The sequence below is a fragment of the Papio anubis genome, chromosome 5 (assembly GCF_008728515.1).
Source record: "Papio anubis isolate 15944 chromosome 5, Panubis1.0, whole genome shotgun sequence".
Lineage (NCBI taxonomy): Eukaryota > Metazoa > Chordata > Mammalia > Primates > Cercopithecidae > Papio > Papio anubis.
The window spans coordinates 55,758,272-55,782,577 of record NC_044980.1 but is presented as its reverse complement, the minus strand read 5'-3'; the positions used below and the strand labels follow the sequence as shown (position 1 = coordinate 55,782,577).

At 38.5% G+C, this 24,306-nt stretch overlaps 1 protein-coding gene across 1 annotated transcript in view; it reads right to left on the bottom strand.

Annotated features, from left to right (window-relative positions):
• Nucleotides 1–24,306, bottom strand: part of NDUFAF2 (NADH:ubiquinone oxidoreductase complex assembly factor 2) — a 203,612-nt gene that overhangs the window by 42,241 nt on the left and 137,065 nt on the right. Inside the window, exon 3 of the mRNA XM_003899709.5 lies at nt 6,719–6,759. Within this exon, the coding sequence (XP_003899758.2) occupies nt 6,719–6,759 (41 nt within the window). The remainder of the gene's footprint in view (nt 1–6,718; nt 6,760–24,306) is intronic.

Genomic DNA, 24,306 nt, shown 5'->3' with positions numbered 1-24,306 from the left:
TGTGTTTGACCCACCATCGTTACTTGAAAGCCCTTTATGCTTTCCTTGCTTTCAAACTTTATGTAAATGGTATATTGTATGAAATCTTCTGTAGGTTTTTTTTTTTTTTTTTTTTTTTGCTCAGTATCATTGCCTCTAAGATTTATCCATGTTAAAACATACAGCTCTAGTTCATTCTTTTTTAAGTAGTTTTTTTTTCATTCATTTTAATGAATGATGTTAAACAGGTATGAACACACTGCAATTTTCTCATTCATTTCCACTATATTACTAAAAGTGATATTGTGAAGTTTGGGGTGGGGAGTGGGAGGTCCATTTTACCATAAAAATATACATAAACTCTTTGCAATTTAAGTCAACAGGAAGTAGGATTCTATACATAAAATGGCAATTTTAAGACATTTTAATTCTGTAACTTATAAAATGAACCTAGTAATACTGGGCACAGATAACTCACTCCATGAATGGCAGTTATTTGGAGACAACACTGAAATGGGCCTGAAAAATTAGGAAATAAGATTCCTCTCTCAATGTTAAACTATAAGATCAACACATTATAAGCCACAGCAGAAATATGAAAAGGATAAAACAAAAAATAGCTGCAGGGCCAGTAACATCTGACCAGAGTATAACTACTTTCATAGCAAAGGAAATATGTCAACCAGAACAGAGAAGCAAAGAAAAAAATAGAATCATAGAGACAAATGCTGGCAATCCATAGTAACACTGTCCATGGGAATAGAAGACTTAACCAGCACCTGGTAATTTTTCTATTCCAATTCGTAAGGCTATTTCTAATACAGGGATAGAATTGAAAATTGTAGCTAATTCTCTTTAAATATTTCTATTGCTGGGGGTCAGACTATCCTTGTTATAAGGTGGATGCAACATGAAATTTTAAGCCTGAGGCAATTAAACATTTATTTTACTTAACTCCTCTTATTCTAATGTCATATTTTCCAAGCAGTCTCCTGGTTTTTTTTTTTTGTTTTTTGTTGTGTTTCGTTTTGTTTTTTACTGTGCCAATTTCATTTCTTACTGTAAATTAATACATGGGAATTGGCCACCATCTCAAATTCACATGCATTTTAGTCATTGTGATGTCCTTTAGGGCCAAGCAACCTTAGACATGAACAAAAGTGAGTCTTTGGAGCCCCCAGCCTAGATTTGAGAATATGGTCAAGTAAACAAGATACTATGATGTGTTGTCCTATCCAGCCATCCCATCCTTTTTTTAGACCACAGCAGCACCATCTCCAACTCCATTCTCTATTGGTTTCTAGAATCTCCTCTTTCTCTTTTATGGAGCGTGTATATTAAAAACGAAGTAGGCAGAGCTCTAATATTGTAACTTTTTTCTACTGCCTGTAAACCTATACTAAATCATATATTTTGTAAAAAATTGGTAATAAATGTAACCACTTGTTCAAACAAAAAACTTTACTCTGTTCCTATTTTGTTAGTATATATAAAAAAGAAGCAATATTTCAAAGTATTTGCTATAAGTGGCTTCTAACGGAATAGAGTTAGGACTAGAAAAAGTCCATCTCCTTAGCTCTGTGAAATGTGAATTCACCTTATACAGCACTGAAGAACATGTGCTGAACTATTACCAGATGCTCCTCAACTTATGATGGGATTATGTCCATATAAACCCATCACAAAATTGAAAATATCTTAAGTCAAAATGCGCTTGATACCCTTAACCTACCAAATATTATAGCTCAGCCTAACCTATCTTAAACGTGCTCAGAACATTTACATTGCTTACAGTTGGGCAAAATTATCTAACACAAAGCCTATTTAATAATAAAGTGTTAAATATCTCATGTAATTTATTGAATACTATATTGAAAGTAAACAACAGAATGGCTGTATGGGTACTCAGAAGTATAGTTTCTACTGAATGCATATTGCTTTTTCACCATCGTGAAGTTAAAAAATCCTAAGCTGAACTATCCTAAGTAAGGGACTGCCTGCATTGGTAACCTGCAGTTAAATGTGAATTCCTATGAACAAAATATAGACAACGATCAACTTGGAAATATGTTTACTTTCACAACATTATTTTCTAGTGGGCTGATAGAAATTCAAACCCATCTTACAGAAACCATGTAATTACATAGTATTGTGATTTTTAAGTCTATAATGGCCAATCAAACCAATAATGAATCAGGTTCTGTGTTAGATGCTTATGACACACAAATGAGTAAGTTATAATCCCTGTGCCAAACAGCTAATAGTTAGAAATATGGACAAATAAAACACACAATTTTAATACTGAATTTAAAGGGTTGTACAGGAGTACACAGCAGTGTAGTTATACCAAGAAAGTAGTGATTAGCTCTATCAGTTAAGAAGTTGAGGAGAAAAAAAGTTGAGGAAAACAACCGAGGACTTAAAAGGGCATTTTAAAAGGAATTAAACATAAGCAAGAGTATGCCAGTTGATGGGAGGAGAAGACATTAAATTTACGAAAGAGCAGGGAGTTCCTTGAAGAGTAGGGTAGACAGAACAAGCCTAAGGAGGCAAAGCCAGAAAGTTGAGCTGGACCCAAATCAGGAAGCCTTGCATAGTATGCCAAGGAGTTAGACCTACTGTTGGCCAGAGCTCCCAGAAAGTGTGACTAAAAAATGATCCCTTCAGTTTTCAATGTGGCCAGGAGAATTACTGTTTGATCATAAGGTAGGTATATGTTTGATTTTATAACAAACTGTCAGTTTTCAAACGTGATTGTATCATTTTCACCCCAACCAGCACTGTACAAAAGTTGTGGGTGCTCCAGTGATGGTGTTACCAATCTTTTAAATTTAAGCCATTTTAATGGGTGTGTAATGGTATGTCATTGTGGTTCCACTGATTACTAGTGTTGTTAAGTATATTTTCATATACCTAAAATGTATCTTACAGAGTGCCTGTTCAAGATTTCTGCCCAATATTTATTAGCTTCTTTTTTATAACACTGAGTTGAGGTGTTCTTTATATAGCCTGGAAACAATTCCTTTGTCAGATATATGTACTATGATTATTTTCTCTTAGTCTTTTGATTTCCTAATGTTCTCTTATAACTAGTATTACAATTTAATTCTGATTAAATCTGATTAATCTCTATTTTTCCTTTACAGATTGTTCTGTCTCCTGTCTACCTCAAAACTGCAAAGATATTCCATTGTTTTTTTCTTCTAGAAGCACAATAGTTTGGCTTTTACATCTAGTCTATGATCCACCTTAAATTAATATTTGTGTATGATGTGAGGTAGGGATCATTTTTTCCCCTATATGGATATTAAGTTATTCCAGAATCATTTGCTAAAAAGACTTTCCATTCCTAATTGTATTGTTTTGATGTCATTGTTAAAAACCAACTGGTTGAACAGCATCTACTTTTTGGACTTTTGTTCTTTTCCATTGATTTATTTATCCAGTATCCTAATGCCAGTATCATACTGTCTTGATAACTATAGTTTTAAAGTAATTCTTAAAGTCAGACAGTATTAGTTCTTTATTTTTCATCTCCTTTTTCATGGCTGCTTTCAGCTATTCTAGGTCTTTTACATTTCCAAATACATTTTCAAATCAGCATGTTGATTTCTACCAGAAAGTCTGATGTGGTTTTAACTGGATATTTATTTTATTAAATCTATAAATCAGTGGTTCACAAAATGTGGGCTATGAACCATCAGCATCAGCATTATCCAGGAACATGTTATAAATGCAAATATTCACACCTACCCCAAAACCAGTGGATCAAAAACTCTAAAGCTTGGGGTCCAGCAATCTGTGTTTTAACAAGTCTTTCAGGTGATGCAGATGCAAAATAAAAGCATAAGAACTACTGTGGATCAGTTTGGGAAGAATGAATACATTAGCAATATTGTACATTCCAATCCATGAACAGATACTTCTCCCCATTTATTTTGGTCTTATTTAATTTATCTTACTAACATTTTGTAGTTTTGAGTACACAGATCTTGCACATGTTTTAATAGTATTCTAATACATAGAATACTAAATTCCATAGTATTCTATGTTTTCTAATACTGTTGTAAATGGCATTCTAATGGCTGCTGGCTAATCTTTAGCCATAATATATACGAGATATGGAAGGAAGTTTATTTGGAGTTGGGTATTCACTAAAAGATCTGAAAAAAAAAAATTTAGTTTCTGGATCCAGTTGTCAATTTGGAAGGAAGATAGTGGACAGGGGAACATGATGAAGTGCACCAGGAACATAAGATCAGCAAAATCTAAACAGTGGCAAACTCTACAGGCCAACTAGGTTGGGTTTTTTAACACATAAATTTGTAAGGAAGTAAAAGGGATGAAAGAGGATAGACTGAAAGATTTAAAACAAATATGAAGTTTTTACAAAATGGACAAGTCTAAACTATAATGTATATTTCAGTGAAAAAACTACTTAAAATGAGAGGAAATGATTACTATAAAAGTTGGGTTAAGGTTTGCTTTTGTCAGGAGAGAGAAGTTGTGATTAGGATGGGATAAATGGGGCTGAAGTAGATGGCAAAGTTCTATTTCTTGACCTGGGTGGAATTTGCCTTATAATTTCACAGCTTAATAACTAAATAAGCTATTTTTTGTTATGGTTTATAAATATATGTTTTACTTTACATTAAGAAATTTTTTTTCCTCTTAATATGATGTATCTAGAATTTGGACTTGAAGAGTGTAAAAGTTACAGTTGTAAGAACTGTGTTTGATAAAAACTAAAGTGTGCCTAATGAAGTGGTTGTTCACTTGAGGCAGGGATACTAGTGTGGATAAAGTCAAAGAACTGGGCAGCTAAAATTTGGGAAGGCATTGAAAGGGGAAGACCATATGGCAGATTCTAATCTCAGCCATCAGTATGGTAGACTGTCTTGGATGTTGGCAAACAAAATGATGGTCAGGTACAGAGAAATATACATGGCTTACAAAGGTCCTCCACTCTCTTGGGCCCACAAACAAAGACTATTTGGGGAAGCAAGAAGCAGTTGAACTCTCTTTCTGTGGGGCATGGGAAAGTGAGCACAACTTACTTCAAGGAAAAAAAGGAACTCACTATCTTGCAGGCACAGACAGATTTCAGTTGAGGTTATGTGGTAGAGAAAGTTCCCAGGAAAATATTAATCATGAATGGTAATTTGCTAACAAAGAAACAGAAATTCCTGAAACACAATGGAAAGGGCCAAGAGGAAGGAAGAGAGAGAGAAAGAGTGTGTGTGTGTGTGTGTATTAGGGAGGGTACAAAGCAGCATAAAGAACAATGTGATTAACAGTACACTAAAAGGGAGGCAACAAAAGAGGGCTCATTTTGGATAATCAAAATTAACAAGAGTGAGCTCAGGGATGGAAGGACTTGGTGTGTTCTGGCTAGAGATTGTTTGAGGTGCTGAAATTACCTAAAATTTACAGACGTCGTGCCTGAGGCCCAACTATTGCAATTGCCTCCATTAATCACTTTGCACATTAATATTTCTATGAAGAAGGCTTTCAAAGTTCTGAGGATGGAGGAAGCAAGTGATAACAGTAGCTCTTATTATGACCAAGAGAAGGAGAAACAGAAAGCTCTTCAATCCATCCTTCACTGTAAACTATTGGGCATACTTCTGAATCCTGGATCACACTGCCTTTTATTTTTTTTCCCCAAAACAGCTTTTATTCCAAATTTTATCAGTGTTGGAAAGAAGGGTCTGAGAAAAGCAGGCCAAGGCAGAAGCAATATACAAAGCTAGAAACGGGTCAAGAGATGTACTCAGTCAGACGCTGGCCGAATGAACATTGATGGGTTCAGTATATGACAAATGTATGGAGCAAGTAAAGATAAGCATGCCAGTTGAGGTATCATCATGATTCTGCTCTAGAGCACTCCACCTCCCAACAAATGGGGACTGAGTATTGGAGCCCATTTATGTTGTCATCAGGGTTTGTAGTAGTGAGGGAATAGGCAACAGAAAAGAGGAGGGAAGTCCTAAATAGTAGAAGAAAGGGAATGCCTCTAGAAAAATAGTAAACAAGGCAGTATACTAATGCATTTAGAGACTCTCCTTTTATGAAATTACTTCTTATAAAATAACTTTAGAGATCTTTATGTATTTTTAAAATTAAAATTATAAAATAATTTTTATAAAATAATCTATATAAAAATTATGTTGTAAAACACATATACCATAGCATTTCTATGTTTTTTTATTGTTTACCACTGACTACCCATTTTTAAGTTTTAAATAAAAATTCAACTAATAATTACTGTTATAAAATACTTGATAATTCTGTGTTTCTTTGGATACTTGATGGATTTAAATATATAATATTAAGGGAAACATAAGAGCATGATTTGGATAGGTCAAAGAGATTCAGTGTTTCTCAAACTTTTCCACAAAAGTTTGAGTATTGGCACAGAGAACTCCCAGGACCCAGGGGAAATGACCTGGTGCAAGCTGCTCCAAGTCCAGACTTTCTAAAAAGTGTTTTAAATTTTTATTTTTCCACTTTAAAATTTATACAAATTTTGTTATATTCCATAATATGAGCATTTATTTTATCATATATTATTTTATTAATAATATAGGTTTATATATTAATTTATTATAAAATGTTTTAAGTTATTTTCTATGGAATAAAATCAACACTTTGGGAAAATACATCATAGTTTTTCTGAAGTTTCATATATCCTTGGGAATATATACTCCTAAATTATATCTTCCTTGTGTAGTCTTACCTCCATAGTAGGTGGAGTCTTTCTTGTTCTTCTAATCCAAGCTAGAAAGAAAAATAATATTTAAATGTCAGTTTCCCATAATTTGTCCAAACATTTTAATCATTCATCCATAAAACAAATTTTTTTGAGTACCTACTCTATATTATTTTAGGTACCAGAGATACAGCAGGGAATAAAACAGATTAAGTCCCTTCTCTACTGTAGCACATGTACTACTGAAGGGGTTACAGAAAATAAACACACAAACATATGTTTGGTGGTGATATGTGTCACGATGAGAATATAATAGTGTAGAGAAGATAAAGAGGGGACAATTTCATATCTTTAAAATCATACCTCCTAATTATCTAAATTCAACTAGGTATATTTATGGCATGCAAGCCAAACCAAAATACAGCAAACTTCAAGGCAATATCAAAATTATATTATTCTGGAAATTTGAATTAGTTATTGTTCAATTTATAAAGGAAGGGACTTAGAAAAGTTTTCATTTATAGAGATTTCTTTTCTGATCTGCTCCAGCAAACAGCTACTCAATGGTTGAAAAATATCATCAGGCCTTAGCTCTAACACTTAGGACATGGGCTGCAGAGATAGAGCCCACATTTGTTAAGTGGTTGTTGGGAACTGGGTACTGTGCTGGATGCTTTGCAGCAATGGGAAGGGAGTGGGGCAGCTGCCTCTAGGGAAGTTATCAGAATCACATGGAAGACAGTATAGTATAGTGCTTATGAGAACGATTCTAAAGTCAGATTTTCTGGATTTAAATCCCAGCTTCATCACTTACTGTCAATGTCACCTGAAGCAAGTTATTTAATTTTGTAAGCATCAGGCTTCCCATCTATAAAATGGAAATTATAAAAGTATCTACACTTCAGGGTTGTTGTGAAAATTATATGAGATAATGTATATAAATGCTTACCTTGAAGCCTGGCACATAAATCTAAGTTATTAATATAAGTATTATTATTCAATAAACCTTTTAAAAATAAGACTCAAAAAAACAAAAGATCAATAATATCTGCTTAGCCTACAATGTTATATAGGAGATTGTGAGAAAATATACTATAGGGAATATGATCTTGAAGGCCGTTGTTTTATCATTTTAGTTGATTCACTCTTCACTACAAAATTGAAGAAATAGAAACAAAATGACTTCCCCAAGTTTATACATTAAATAGTAATGGTTGTATTTGAATTCAGATCTGACACTGTCTCTGGCTCTAAAAACCATCCATGCTCAACTAAGCAGTCTTTCAAAGTTTGTGAACAACATGCAAAGAACATTAAACCAGAAAGAGGAAGCCAGGCTAGGTGTGACCCTAACTACATGTTAGAAAAATAAGAACTATTGATCCCAGTTTAGAGATTTGGAAACTGAGGCTCAGAGAGATTAAGAAACTTTCCTAATGCCATATAATTAGCGACTGGGAAATAAACCCTGGTTGAACTGGATCTAAAGTCTTAGCTTTATCCATCTACCAGCCACTCTCTCGTGACTATCTCTAACAGCTGGCCTTATTCATCTAGGCACAGACTGTCAGTGACTTACAACAGTTTGACTTAGGATTTTCAACATTATCATGGTGTGAAACCATTCTGTTTTTCATTTCAGTACTTATTCAATGAATTACATAAGTTATTCAAAACTTTATTATAAAATAAGCTTTGTGTTAGATGATTTTGCCCAACTATAGGTTAATGTAAGTGTTTTGAACACATTTAAAGTAGGCTAGGCTAAGCTATGATGTTCAGTAGTCTAGGTGTATTAAATGCATTTTCTACATGATGATATTTTCAACATATGATAGGCTTATTGGGACATAACCTCATCGTAAACCAAGGATCATCTGTAATAGCACCAGGACCTGTCTTCATAAAAAGCCCAGCACTGAATGGTTTGTGGGGGGGAAACAGCAACATTCACCTGCAGGCTTGGGATCAGTCATTTCCCCCTGCTCTATTGTCTCTTGCATTTATCCCTCACATGTATCTCCAATACAGTTCCAGTGTTCTCCATTCTCTACTACCATTTCTGAACTTCTATCCTTGTTATTTCCTTTCCTTCTTTCCCCTTCCCTTCCTTCCCTTCCTTCCCCCTTCCTTCCTTCCTTCCTTCCTTCCTTCCTTCCTTCCTTCCTTCCTTCCTTTCTTCCTTCCTCTTTCTTTTCTTTCTTTCTTTTCTTTCTTTCTTTCTTTCTTTCTTTCTTTTTCTTTCTTTCTTTCTTTCTTTTCTTTCTTTCTTTCTTTCTTTCTTTCTTTCTTTCTTTCTTTCTTTCTTTCTTTCTTTCTTTCTCTTTCTTTCTTCGACAGTCTCGCTCTGTTACCCAGGCTGTAGTGCAGTGACGTCATCTCAGGTCACTGCAACTTCTGTCTCCCAGATTCAAGTGATTCTCCAGCCTCAGTCTCCCAAGTAGCTGAGATTACAAGTGCTCGCCACCATGCCCAGCTAATTTTTGTATTTTTTGTAGAGATGGTGTTTCACCATGTTGGCCACACTGGTCTTGAACTCCTGACCTTCAGTGATCTGCCCACCTTGGCCTCCCAAAGTGCTGGAATTATAGGCGTGAGCCATTGCACCCAGCCTGCATTCTGTTTCTATTAGTTTCTACTCCTATTTGGCCTATTTCTAGCCAAAACTTGTACAGATTTCTTTTATGCTTTTTTTTTTTTTTTTTTTTTTTTTTTTTTTTTTTTGAGATGGAGTCTTGCTCTGTTGCCAGGCTGGAGTGCAGTGGTGCAATCTCAGCTCACTGCAACCTCTGACTCCCTGGTTCAAGTGATTCTCCTGTCTCAGCTTTCCAAGTGGCTGGGACTACAAGCATGCGCCACCATGCCCAGCTAATTTTTGTATTTTTAGTAGAGATGGGGTTTCACCATGTTGGCCAGAATGGTCTCAATCTCTTGACCTCGTGATCTGCTCGCCTTGGCCTCCCAAAGTCCTGGGATTACAGGCATGAGCCACAGCACCTGGGCAACTTGAACAGATTTTATCTCCCTTGTGAGTCTGTAAGGTTGTCAAAGGCAGGAGGTACCCATGGGAGATTTATTTTTCTGTCATTGTAAGTACCTACTCTTTGGGGGTATTTACTCTTTTAAATGCTTTAAAAGAATTGGTACTTTAAAAATTATTGAATGAATATTTCTTCTGAAAAATATTTGTTCTATCAGGATTTTGATCTTTATTAGAAAATCCAGCTTAGCAATACCACAATTACTCTGTGTAGTCAAGGAAATAAGTGACTTTGGGAATTTTTCAATTGCCTCTTTATGGCCCAAATTAAAGTTACTTAGATTCAGGCCAAGATGGCCAACTAGAAGCAGCTAGGGTACGTGGCTGTCATGGAGAGCAACCAAAGGGGCAAGTAAATATAGCACCTTCTACTGAAACATCCAGGTACTCTCATTGGGCTTAATCAAGGAAACAACTCGACCCCTGGAAAATGAAGAAAAGCAAGATAGCACAATGGCCCATGCTGGAGCGACATGGAGCCAGGGGAACCTCCCCCACCTGGGGAAGTGGTGAGTATTCTAACGTGTGACCCTGGAAAACCATGCTTCTCCCATGGATCTTTGCAACCCTGAGTCAGGAGATCTCCTCCTAAACCCACTCCACCAGGGTCTTCAGTCTGACACACGGAGCTGTGTGGACTCTTGGCAGAGCAGCCATTCAGGCATGTGCAGATGCGCAGGAGCTTTACATACTTAGGCTCCAGGCTTCTTGGCAAGAGTGACTGCAGCTCTGTGAGGGAAGGAGGTTGGACCTCTGTACATAACCCTAGGAAGAAGGCTGAATTGAGAAGGCTGAGGAGTGATGGTCCGCGGGCCCCACTTCCATAGGGCCTCACAGGACAAGATCCACTGGCTTAGAATTCCAGTCAGCCACTGACAACAGTGTCGCCCCACCTGGGACAGAGTTCTTTGGAGGAGGGAAGGGCCACCATCTTTGCTGTTTGGATAACTCAGCAGTTCCAACCTGTGAGTTTTGGAGAGTCCAAACCGACCAGAAACAAAATGGATCCCCCAGCACAGCACAGTTGTTCTACCAAAATGAGGCCAGGCTGTTTCTTTAAAGTGGGCCCCCTATCTGTTCCTCCTCACTGAGCAGGACCTCCCCATTGGGGCCTCCAGTCACCCCTGCCCATGTTCTCAGGCTGACAGATTTGAGAACTTCCTGGGACCGCTCCCAGAGGGAGAGACAGGCCGCCATCTTTGCTGTTTGGGTGACATAGACATTCCAGCCATCAGGCTTTGGAGAATCCAAGTTGACCAGTGGTGGAAGCAGTATCCCAGCACAGCACATCTGCTCTATGAAAGCGTATCTAAGAGGTTCCAAGATGGCTGAATACGAACAGCTCCAGTCTATAACTCCCAGCATGAGTGACGCAGAAGACAGTGATTTCTGCATTTCCAACTGAGGTACCAGGTTCATTTCACTGGGGCTTGTCAGACAGTGGGGGCAGGACAGTGGGTGCAGTCCACTGAGTGAGAGCTGAAGCAGGGCAAGGCATCGCCTCACCCGGGAAGTGCAAGTGGACAGGAAATACCCTTTCCTAGCCAAGGGAAGTTGTGACAGACAGCACCTGGAAAATCGGGTCACTCCCACCCTAATACTGTGCTTTTCCAAGGTCTTAGAAAACAGCACACCAGAATATTATATCCTCCACCTGGCCCGGAGGGTCCCATGCCCACGGAGCCTCACTCATTGCTAGCACAGCAGTCTGGGATCAAACTGCAAGGCAGCAGTGAGGCTGCGGGAGGGGTGCCCCCCATTGCTGAGGCTTGAGTAGGTAAACAAAGCGGCCAAGAAGCTCGAACAGGGTGGAGCCTGCTGCAGCTCAAGGAGGCCTGCCTGCCTCTGTTGACTCCACCTCTGGGGGCAGGGCATAGCTGAACAAAAGGCATCAGAAACTTCTGCAGACTTAAATGTCCCTGGTTGACAGCTTTCAAGAGAGTAGTGGTTCTCCCAGCACAGAGTTTGAGATCTGAGAACTGACAGACTGCCTTTTCAAGTGGGTCCCTGACCCCCAAGTAGCCTAACTGGGAGGCACCTCCCAGTAGGGGCCGACTGACACCTCAAATGGCTGGGTGACCCTCTGAGACAAAGCTCCCAGAGGAACGGTCAGGCAGCATTTGCTGTTCTGCAATATTCGCTGCTCTGCAGCCTCTGCTGGTGATACTCAGGCAAACAGGGTGTGGAGTGGACCTCCAGCAAACTCCAATAGACCTGCAGCTGAGGGTCCTGACTGTTAGAAAGAAAACTAATAAACAGAAAGGACATCCACACCAAAACCCCATCTGTACATCACCATCATCAAACACCAAAGGTAGATAAAACCACAAAGATGGGGAGAAACCAGAGCAGAAAAGCTGAAAATTCTAAAAATCAGAGTGACTCTTCTCCTCCAAAGGAACACAGCTCCTCACGAGTAATGAAACAAAGCTGGATGGAGAATGACTTTGATGAGTTGACAGAAGAAGGCTTCAGACGGTCAAACTTCTTCGAGCTAAAGGAAGATGTCCAAACCCATTGCAAAGAAGCTAAAAACCTTGAAAAAAGATTAGACAAAAGGCTAACTAGAATAACCAGTGTAGAGAAGTCCTTAAATGACCTGATGGAGCAGAAAACCATGGCACGAGAACTACGTGACGCAGGCACAAGCTTCAGTAGCCAATTTGACCAACTGGAAGAGAGGGTATTAGTGACTGAAGATCAAATGAATGAAATGAAGTGAGAAGATAAGATTAGAGTAAAAAGAAACGAACAAAGCCTCCAAGAAACATGGGACTATGTGAAAAGACCAAATCTACGTCCGACTGGTGTACCTGAAAGTGACGGGGAGAATGGAACCAAGTTGGAAAACACTCTTCAGGACATTATCCAGAACTTCCCCAACCTAGCAAGGCACACCAGCATCCAAACTCAGGAAATACAGAGAACGCCACAAAGATACTCCTTGAGAAGAGCGACTCCAAGACACATAATTGTCAGATTCACCAAAGTTGAAATGAAGGAAAAAATGTTAAGGGTAGCCAGAGAAAAAGGTTGGGTTACCCACAAAGGGAAACTCATCAGACTAATAGTGGCTCTCTCAACAGAAACTCTAGAAGCCAGAGGAGAGTGGGGGCCAATATTCAGCATTTTTAAAGAAAAGAATTTTCAACGGAGAATTTCATATCCAGCCAAACTAAGTTTCATAAGTGAAGGAGAAATAAAATCCTTTACAGAGAAGCAAATGCTGAGAGATTTTGTCACCACCAGGCCTGCCCTACAAGAGCTCCTAAGGAAGCACTAAACATGGAAAGGAAAAACCGCCACCAGCCACTGCAAAAACATGCCAAATTGTAAAGACCATCGATGCTAGGAGGAAACTGCATCAACTAACGAGCAAAATAACCAGCTAACATCATAATGACAGGTTCAAGTTCACACATAACAATATTAACCTTAAATTTAAATGGACTAAATGCTCCAATTAAAAGACACTGACTGGCACATTGGATAAAGAGTCAATACTCATCAGTTTGCTGTATTCAGGAGACCCATCTCACATGCAGAGACACACGTAGGCTCAAAATAAAGGGATGGAGGAAGATCTACCAAGCAAATGGAAAACAAACAAACAAAAAAAAGCAGGGGTTGCAATCCTAGTCTCTGATAAAAGAGACTTTAAACCATTAAAGATCAAAAGAGACAAAGAAGGCCATTACATAATGGTAAAGGGATCCATTCAACAAGAAGAGCTAACTATCCTTATATATCCATATATATGCACCCAATACAGGAGCACACAGATTCATAAAGCCAGTCCTTAGAGACCTAAAAAGAGACTTAGACGCCCACACAATAATAATGGGAAACTTTAACACCCCACTGTCAACATTAGACAGATCAACGAGACAGAAAGTTAACAAGGTTATCCAGGAATTGAACTCAGCTCTGCACCAACCAGACCTAATAGACATCTACAGAACTCTCCACCCCAAATCAACAGAATATAGATTCTTCTAAGCACCACATCGCACTTATTCCAAAATTGACCAGATAGTTGGAAGTAAAGCACTCCTCAGCAAATGTAAAAGAACACAAATTATAACAAACTATCCCTCAGACAACAGTGTAATCAAACTAGAACTCAGGATTAAAAAACTCACTCAAAACCACTCAACTACATGGAAACTGAACAACCTGATCCTAAATGACTACTGGGTATATACTTGAAGTAGAGCAGAAATAAAGATGTTCTTTAAAGAGTGGCCAAGGAACAAAGACAAAATATACCAGAGATCTTTGGAACACATTTTAAAACATGACGTGTAGTGGGAAATTTATAGCACTAAATTAACACAAGAGAGAAGCAGGAAAGATCTAAAATTGGAAAGCATAACATGCAAATTAAAAAGAACTAGAGAAACCCCAAAACAAACACATTCGAGAGAAAGCTAGCAGAGGCAAGAAATAACTAAGATCTGAGAACCAGGAGACTGAAGGAGATAGGAGACACAAAAATATCCAAAAGTCAATGAATCCAGGAGTTGGTTTTGAAAAGATCCAACAAAATTGACAGACCACTATAGATTATAAAGAAAGAAAGAATCAAATCATTTGCCAATTAAAATGATAAAGGGATATCACCACCGACCCACAGAAATACAAACTACCATCAGAGAATACTATAAACACCTCTACATAAAATAAACTGGAGAAATCTAGAAGGAAATGGATAATTTCCCTGGACCTTACACTCTCCCAAATTCGTGGGAAGAAGTTAGATAGCAGGCTCTGAGGTGAGGCAATAATTAATAGCTACCAACCAAAAAGTCAGGACCACATGGATTCACAGCTGAATTCTGGAGGTACAAGGAGAGTTGGTACCATTCCTTCAAACTATTCCAATCAATAGAAAAGAGATCCTCTAACTCATTTTATAGGGCAACATCATCCTGATACAAAGCCTGGCAGAGACACAACAAAAAGAGATTTTAGACCAATATCCCTGATGAACATCGATCCAAATCCCCTCAATAAAATACTGGCAAACCCGGATCCAGCAGCAATCAAAAACATCACCATGATCAAGTGGGCTTCATCCCTGGGACATGAGCTGGTTCAACGATACATAAATCAATAAACATAATCCAGCATATAAACAGAACCAAAGACAAAGAACCACATACGAGTTAATACTCAATAGATGCAGAAAAGACTTTTGACAAAATTCAGCAACCCTTCATGCTAAAACTCTCAATAAAATTCGGTATTGATGGAATGTATCTCAAAATAATAAAAGCTATTTATGAAACAAAACCCACAGCCAATATCATGAATGGGCTGAAACTGGAAAAATTCCTTTGAAAACTGGCACAAGACAGGATGCCTCTCTCACCCTCCTATTCAATATAGTGTTGGAAGTTCTGGCCAGAACGAAATCAGGCAAGAAGAGAAATAAAGGAGTATTCGTTTAGGAAAAGAAGAAAGTCAAATTGTCCCTGTTTGCAGATGCGATTGTATATTTAGAAAACCCCATTGTCTCAGCCCAAAATCTCCTTAAGCTGATAAGCAACTTCAGCAAAGTCTCAGGATACAAAATCAATGCACAAAAATCACAGCAATTCCTATACCAATAACAGACAGAGCAGAAGAAAGCCAAATCATGGTGAACTCCCATTTCACAATTGCTTCGAGGGAATAAAATACCTAGGAATCCAGCGTACAAGGGGGTGTGAAGGACCTCTTCAAGAGAACTACAAAACAACTGCACAACAAAATAGAAGGACACAAAGGAAATGGAAGAACATTCCATTACTCATGGATAAGGAAGAATCAATATGTAGAAAATGGCTATACTGCCCAAGATGATTTATAGATTCAATGCCATCCCCATCAAACTACCAATGACTGTTTGCACAGAATTGGAAAAACTACTTTAAAGTTCGTATGGAACGAAAAAAGAGCCCACATTGCCAAGACAATCCTAAGCCAGAAGAAGAACAAAGCTAGAGGCATCACGCTACCTGACTTTAAACTATACTACAAAGCTACAATGTAAAAGAAACAGCAGTACTGGTACCAAAACAGAGATATGAATAATGGAGACAGAACAGAGGCCTCCAGAAATCACACCACACATCTACAACCATCTAATCTTTGACAAGCCACAGCAAAACAAGAAATAGGGAAAGGATTCCCTATTTAATAAACAGTGCTGGGAAAACTGGCCAGCCATATTAGAAAGCTGAAACTGGATCCCTTTTTTACACCTTATACAAAAATTAATTCAAGATGCATTAAAGACTTAAATGTTAGACCTAAAACCATAAAAACTCTAGAATAAAACCTAGGCAATACTATTCAGGACATAGGCATGGGCAATGACTTCATGTCTAAAACACCAAAAGCAATGGCAACAAAAGCCAAAATTGACAAATGGGATCTAATTAAACTAAAGAGCTTCTGCACATCAAAAGAAACTATCATCACAGTGAATAGGCAACCTACAGAATCAAAGCAAATTTCTGCAATCTACCCATCTGACAAAGGGCTAACATCCAGAATCTACAAAGAACTCAAACAAATTTACAAGAAAAAACCAAAAAACACCACCAAAAAAGTAGGCAAAGGATATGAACAGACACTTCTCAAAAGAAGACATTTATGCAGCCAACAGACACATGAAAAAATGCTCGTCATCACTCACTATCAGAGAAATGCAAATCAAAACCACAATGAGATACCATCTCACACCAGTTAGAATGGCGATCATTAAAAAGTCAGGAAACAACAGGTGCTGGAGAGGATGTGGAGAAATAAGAATGCTTTTACATTGTTGGTGGGACTGTAAACTAGTTCAACCATTGTGGAAGACAGTGTGGCGATTCCTCAAGGATCTAGAACTAGAAATGCCATTTGAGCCAGCCATCCCATTACTGGGTATATAACCTAAAGGATTATAAATCATGCTATTATAAAGACACATGCATTACCGTGATGTTGATGGTGGCACTATTCACAAGAGCAAGACTTGAACCAACCCAAATGTCCATCAATGATAGACTGATTAGCGAAAATGTGGCACATATACACCATGGAATACCTGGCGTAATATAAGGAGGAGTTCAAGTGTCCTTTGTAGGACATGGATGCAGCTGAAACCATTATTCCTGAGCAAACTATCGCGAAGGACAGAAAAATTAAACACCGCTGTTCTCACTCATAGGTGGGAACTGAACAATGAGAACACTTGGACACAGGGAACATCACACACCAAATTAAGGGGTTAGCGGGGAGGGATAGTATTAGAGATATACTTAATGTAAATGACGAGTTAATGGGTGCAGTGACACCAACATGGCACATGTATAATATAAAACTCTGCTCATTTGTGCACACAAAATTCAGAACTCAGCATAATAGAAAGAAAGAAAGAAAGAAAGAGAAAGAAAAGAAAGAAAGAAAGAAAGAAAGAAAGAAAGAAAGAAAGAAAGAAAGAAAGAAAGAAAGAAAGAGCAAGCAAGCATAGCTAGACTCCTTCTTTAAGCAGGTCTTTGATCCTATTCCTCCTAAATAGGTGAGTCCTCCCAACTGGGGTCTCTAACCTCCTCCTACAAGTGTATTCAGGCTGGTGACAGGTCTGTACCTCCCTGGAAAGGAGCTCCCAGAGAAAGGCGCAGGCTGCCATCTTTGCTGTTTCTCAGCCTTCATTGGTGATGCCTATAAGTACTGGAAAATTCAAGGTGACTAGGGACTGGAGTGGACCCCCAGAAAACTGCAGTAGCCCTGCGGAAAACTGACCAGGCTATTAAAAGAAACAAACAAACTAAAAAATAAAAAACCCATCCAAAGGTCAGAACTTCAAAGATCAGACGTAGATAAGTCCATAAAGATTAGGAAGAATCAGTGCAAGAACATTGAAAACTCAAAAAGCCAGAGTGGCCTCTGTCCTCCAAACGACCACATCACCTCCCCAGAAAGGGCTCAGAATGGGGGCTGAAGCTGAGATGGCTGAAATGACAGAGGTAGAATTCAGCACATGGATAAAAACAAACTTCACTGAGCTAATGAGCATGTTGTAACCCAATGCAAAGAAGCTAAAAATCGTGATGCAACATTGCAGAGGCTGATGGACAAAACAGTCAGCATAGAGAAGAATGTAACCAACCTGATAGAGCTGAAAAACACAATACAAGAATTTCATAATGCAATCACAAGTATTAATAACAGAATAGACCAAGTGAAGGAAAGGATCTCAGAGTTTGAAGACTGTCTTTCTGCAATAAGACAGGCAGACAAGAATAGAGAAAAAAGAATGAAATAGAATGAACAACACCTCTGAGAAATATTGGATTATATAAACACACCAAATCTGACTGATTGGTGTACCTAAGAGATATGGGGAGAATGCAGCCAATGTGGAAAACATATTTCAGGATAACATCCATAAGAACTTCCCCAACTAGCTAGATGGGCCAACTTTCAAATTCAGGAAGTGCAGAGAACCCCAGTATGATACTCCACAAGAGGCTGGGCATTGTGCCTCACGCCTATAATCCCAGCAATTTGGGAAGCCAAGGCGGGTAGATCACCTGAGATCAGGAGTTCGAGTCCAGCCTGACCAACATGGTGAAACCCTGTCTCTACTAAAAATACAAAATTAGCCAGGCGTGGTGGCACATGCCTGTAATCCCAGCTGCTTGGGAGACTGAGGCAGAAGAATCGCTTGAACCTGGGATGTGGAGGTTGCAGTGAGCTGAGATCGTGCCATTGCACTCCAGCCTGGGCAACAAGAGTGAAACTCCATCTCAAAAAATAAGTAAATAAGATACTCCACAAGATCATCCCCAAAACACATAATGACCACAATCTCCAAGGTTGAAATGAAAGAAACAATATTAAGCTCAGCTAGGGAGAAAGGTCAGCTCACCAACAAAGGGAAGCGTATCAGACTAACAGCAGACCTCTAAGCGGAAACCCTGTAAGCCACTCTGGGTTTGTAGGGGCCAATATTCAACATTCTTTCTTTTTTTTTTTTTTTTTTCCATTTCTTTTTTTTTTAATTTATTTGTTATTTATTATACTTTAAGTTGCTTAGGTACATGTATATGATGCGGTTTGTTACATATGTATGCCATGCCATGTTGGTCTACTGCACCCATCAACTCGTCATTTTACATCAGGTATAACTCCCCAGTTGCGATCTCCACCTCACACTCCCGATAGGCCCGATTATTGTGATGTTTCCCCTTCCTGGTCCCAGAGTGATCTGGTTGTTCCAGTTCCCGCCTATGAGTGAGAACATGCGGTGTTTGGTTTTCTGTTCTTACATGATGGTTTGCTAAAATTGATGGTTTCCAGCTGCATCCGTAATGTCCTACAAAGGACACAAACTCATCCTTTTTAATGGCATAGTATTCCATGGTGTATATGTGCCACATTTTTGCTTGAAATCCAATCTGTACTTTGGTGGACATTTGGGTTGATTCAAGTCTTTGCTATTGTGAATAGTGCTGCAATAGGCTTATGCACGTGTGCATGTGTCTTTATAGCAGCATGGTTATAATCCTTTGGGTATATCCCCAGTAATGGTTGGAACCATATGGTACATCTAGTTCTAGATCTTGAGGAATCGCCATACTGACATAATGGTTGAACTAGTTCACAATCCACCAACAATGTAAAAGTGTTCATGTTTTACTCCATCCTCTCAGCGCCTGTTGTTTCCCTGACTTTTTTAATGATTGCCATTCTAACTGGTGTGAGATGGTATCTCATTGTGGTTTTGATTTGCATTTCTCCTGATGGCCAGTGATGATGAGCATTTTCATGTGTCTGTTGGCTGTATGAGATATGTCTTCTTTTGAAATGTCTGTTCATATCAGCACTTTTGATGGGGTTGTTTGTTTTCTTGTAAATTTGTTCCCGGAGTTCTTTGTAGGTTCTGGATGTGTAGCCCTTTGCATCAGATGAGTAGATTGCAAAATTTTCTCCCATTCTCTGGGTTGCCTGTTCACTCTGATGAGTAGTTTCTTTTGCTGTGCAGAAGCTCTTTAAAGTTAATTAAGATCCCATTTGTCAATTTTAGCTTTTGCTGCGTTGCTTTTTTGGTGTTTTGAACATGGAAGTGCTTGTGCCTATGTCCTGGATAGGTACTACCTAGGTTTTCCTCTAGGATTTTTTATGGTATTAGGAGTCCTAACATTTAAGAGTCATAATCCATCTTGAATTAATTTTCATTATGGGGTAAGGGAGAAAGGATCAGTTTTCCAGCTTTCTACTTATGGCTATGAATTTTCCAACACCATTTATTAAATGGGAATCCTTTTCCCCATTTCTTATTTCTCTCAGTTTGTCAAAGATCAGTGGTTGTAGATGTGTGGTATTATTTCTGAGGGACTCTGTTCTGTTCCATTTAGTTATATATCTCTGTTTTGGTACCAATTACCATGCTGTTTGGTTACTGCTAGCCTTGTAGTATAGTTTAGCGAAGTCAGGTGGCGTGATGCCTCCAGCTTTGTTCTTTTGACTTGGGATTGTCTTGGAATCGCGGGCTCTTTTTTGGTTCCATATGAACTTCAAAACAGTTTTTTTCCAATTCTGTGAAGAAACTCATTGGTAACTTGATGGGGATGGCAGTGAATCTATAGACAAATTACACTTAGGCAGTATAATGCATTTTCACGATAATGATTCTTCCTATCCACTTAGGCATGGTATGTTCTTCCATTTGTTTGTGTCCTCTTTTATTTCACTGGTAGTGGTTGTAGTTCTCATGAAGAGGTCCTTTACATCCCCTTGGCCAGGTTGGATTCATTATTTTATTCTCTTTGCCAAAACAATTGTGATGGAAGTTCATTCATGATTTGGCTCTATGTTTGTCAGTATTGGTGTATAAGAATGGCATGATTTTTGCACATTAGTTTTTGTATCCTGAGACTTTGGAAGTTGCTTATCCCAGCTTAAGGAATTTTGGGCTGAGACAATGGGGTTTCCTAAATATACAATCATGTCATCTGCAAATAGAAGGGTCAGACGGCTTCTTCTTTTCCTAACTGAATACCCTGATTTCTTTCTTTCTCTTGCCCTGTTTTCAGCCCAGAGACTTCCAACACTATGTTGAATAGGAATTGGTGAGAGAGGGGCATCCTATCTTAATGCCAGTTTTCAAAGGGAATTTTTCCAGATTTTTGCCCATTCAGTATGATATTGGCTGTGGGTTTTGTCATTAATAGCTCTTATTATTTTGAGATGCGTTCATCAATACCGAATTTATTGGCGTTTTTAGCGCCGAAGGGCTGAAATTGAATTTTGTCAAAAGCCTTTTCTGCATCTATTAGAATCGAAGTCTGTGGTTCGCATGCAGGTTCTGTTTATATGCTGGATTATATGTTTATTGATTTCTGAATGTTGAACCAGCGCATCAGGGATGAAGCCCTTGATCATGGTGGATAAGCTTTTGATGTGTTCAACAGATCCGGTTTGCCGGTATTTTATTTAGGGATTTTTTGCATCAATGTTCATCAGGATATTGGTCTAAAATTCTCTTTTTATTAATGTCTCTGCCAGGGCATTATCAGGATGATATTGGCCTCATAAAATGAGTTCGAGGGAGGATTCCCTCTTGCAATGATTGGAATAGTTTTAGAAGGGCTGTTTTAACTCCTCCATTATACCTCTGGTAGAATTCAGCTGTGAATCCATCTGGTCCCCTGGACTTTTTTTTGGTTGGTAGGTATTGATTGTGCCTCAATTTCCAGGAGCCTACTGTGGTCTCAGGGATTCAACTTCTTCCTGGTTTTGATCTTGGAAATTAATGAAGTGTCAGGAAATTATCCATTTTCTTCTAGATTTTTCCAGTTTATTTGCGTGGGGCCGTTTTGTATTATTCTCTGATGGTAGTTTGGCCATTTCTGTGGGAATTGGGTGGGTGATATCCCTTTATCATTTTTTAATTGCGTCGATTTGATTCTTTCTCCTGCTTCTATTTGGTCTTGCTGGTGATTACCGTAGTTTTGTTGAGTCTTCAAAGGCAACTCCTGGATTCATTGATTTTTGGGAGGTTTTGTGTCTCTATCTCTCAACATTCTTAAGGAAGGAAATTCAACCGAAATTTCATATCAATAAATTAAGCTTCATAAACAGGGAGAAATAAGATCCTTTTCAGACAAGCAATGCTGAGAATCAGACCTGCCCAAAGGAAACTCCTGAAGCACTAAATACAAAAAAGGCAAATTTACAAAAACCACTACAAAAGACACCAAAATACACAGACCAGTAACACTATAAAGCAACCTCGTAAGTCTGCAAAATAAACAGCTAACATCATGATCACAGGATCAAATCCACACATATTAATACTAACCTCAAATGTAAATGGGCTAAATGCCCCAATTAAAAGACACAGAGCAGAGTGGCAAGCTGGATAAAGAACTAAGATCCATGGGTATACTGTCTTCAAGAGATCCATCTCACAAGCAATAACACACATAGGCTCAAAATGAAGGGATGGAGGAAAACCTACCAAGTAAAAGGAAGACAGAAAAAAAGCAGGGGTTGCAATCATAGTTCTGACAAAACAGACTTTAAACCAATAAAGATACAAAAAAGACAAAAAAGAAGGACATTACATTATGGTAAAAGGTTCAATTCAATAAGAAGGCCTGACTCTCCTAAATATATATGCGCCCAACACAGGAGCACCCAGATTCATAAAGCAAGTTCTTAAGAGACCTTCAGAGAGATGTAGCCTCCCACACATTAATAGTGGGAGACTTTAACACCCCACTGACAGTATTAGACATATCATCAAGACAGAAAGTTAACAAAGATATTCAGGACCTGAACTCAGCTCTATATCAAATGGGCCTGATAGATATCTACAAATCTCTCCACCCCAAAAAACAGAATAAACATTATTTTCATTGCTACATGGCACTTACTCTAAAATCGATCCCATAATCAGAAGTAAAACACTCCTTGGCAAATGCAAAAGCACTGGAATCATAACAAGCCATCTCTTGGACCACAGTGCAATCAAATTAGAATTCAAGATTAAGAAATTCACTCAAAGCCATACAATTACATGGAAATTGAATAACCTGCTCCTGAATGACTTTTGGGTAAGTAATGAAATTAAGGCAGAAATCAAGAAGTTCTTTGAAACTAATGAGAACAAAGATACAACATGCCAGAATCTTTGGGATTTGGGTAAGGCAGTGTTAAGAGGGGAATTTATAGCACTAAATGCCCACATAGAAAAATTAGAATGATCTCAAGTTAACAACTTAACACCAAAACTAAAAGAACTATAGAACCAAGAGCAAACAAATCCCAAAGCTAGCAGAAGACAAGAAATAACCAAAATCAGAGCTGAACTAAAGGAAATACACACAAAAAATTCGAAAGATCAATGAAACCAGGAGCTGCTTTTTGGAAAAAAAAATTAATAAAATAGATGACTAGTCAGACTAATAAAGAAGAAAGGGGAGAAGATTCAAATCAACACAATTAGAAATAAGGGGGCTATTACCACTGACCCCACAGAGAGAAAAACCATCAGAGAATATTATAAATACCTTTATCCACATAAACTAGAAAGTCTAGAAGAAACTGATAAATTCCTGGACACATACACCATCCCAGGACTGAACCAGGAGGAAACTGAACCCCTAAACAGACCAATAACAAGTTCTAAAATTGAGGCAGTAATAAATAGCCTACCAACCAAAAAAAGCCCAGGACCACACAGATTCACAGCTGAATTCTACCAGATGTACAAAGAAGAGCTGGAACCATTCCTACTAAAACTATTCCAAAAAAATTAAAGAGGAGGGACTCCTCCCTACCTCATTCTACAAGGCCAGATTCACTGTGATACCAAAACCTGGCAGTGTTTGATACCACAAAAAAGGAAAACGTCAGGCCAATATCCTTGATGAACGTCAATGCAAAAATCCTCAACAAAGTACTAGCAAACTGAATACAGCAGCACGTCAAAAAGCTTATCCACCACAATCAAGTTGGCTTCATCCCTGGGACGCAAGGCTGGTTCAATACATGCAAATCAATAAATGTGATTCATCACATAAACAGAACTAAAGACAAGAACCACATGATTATATCAACAGATGCAGAAAAGGCTGTCAATTAAAATCAGCATCCCTTCATGTTAAAAACTCTTAATAAACTAGGCATTGAAGGAACATACCTTAAATAATAAGAGCCATATACGACAAATCCACTGCCAATATATGGAATGGGCAAAAGCTAGAAGCATTCCTGTGATGGTTAATATTCAGTGTCAACTTGATTGGATTGAGGGATGCAGCATATTGTTCCTGGGTGTGTCTATGAGGATGTTGCCAAAGGAGATTAACATTTAAGTCAGTGGACTGGGAGAGGCAGACCTACTTTCAATTTGGGTGGGTACCATCTAATCAGCTGCCAGCATGGCTAGAATGAAGCAGGCAGAAGAAAGTGGAATGAGCAGACTTGCTGAGTCTTCTGGCCTTCCTTTCTCTCCTATGCTGGATGCTTCCTGCTCTCGAACTTCAGACTCCAAGTTCTTCAGTTTTTAGACTCTCGAACTTACACC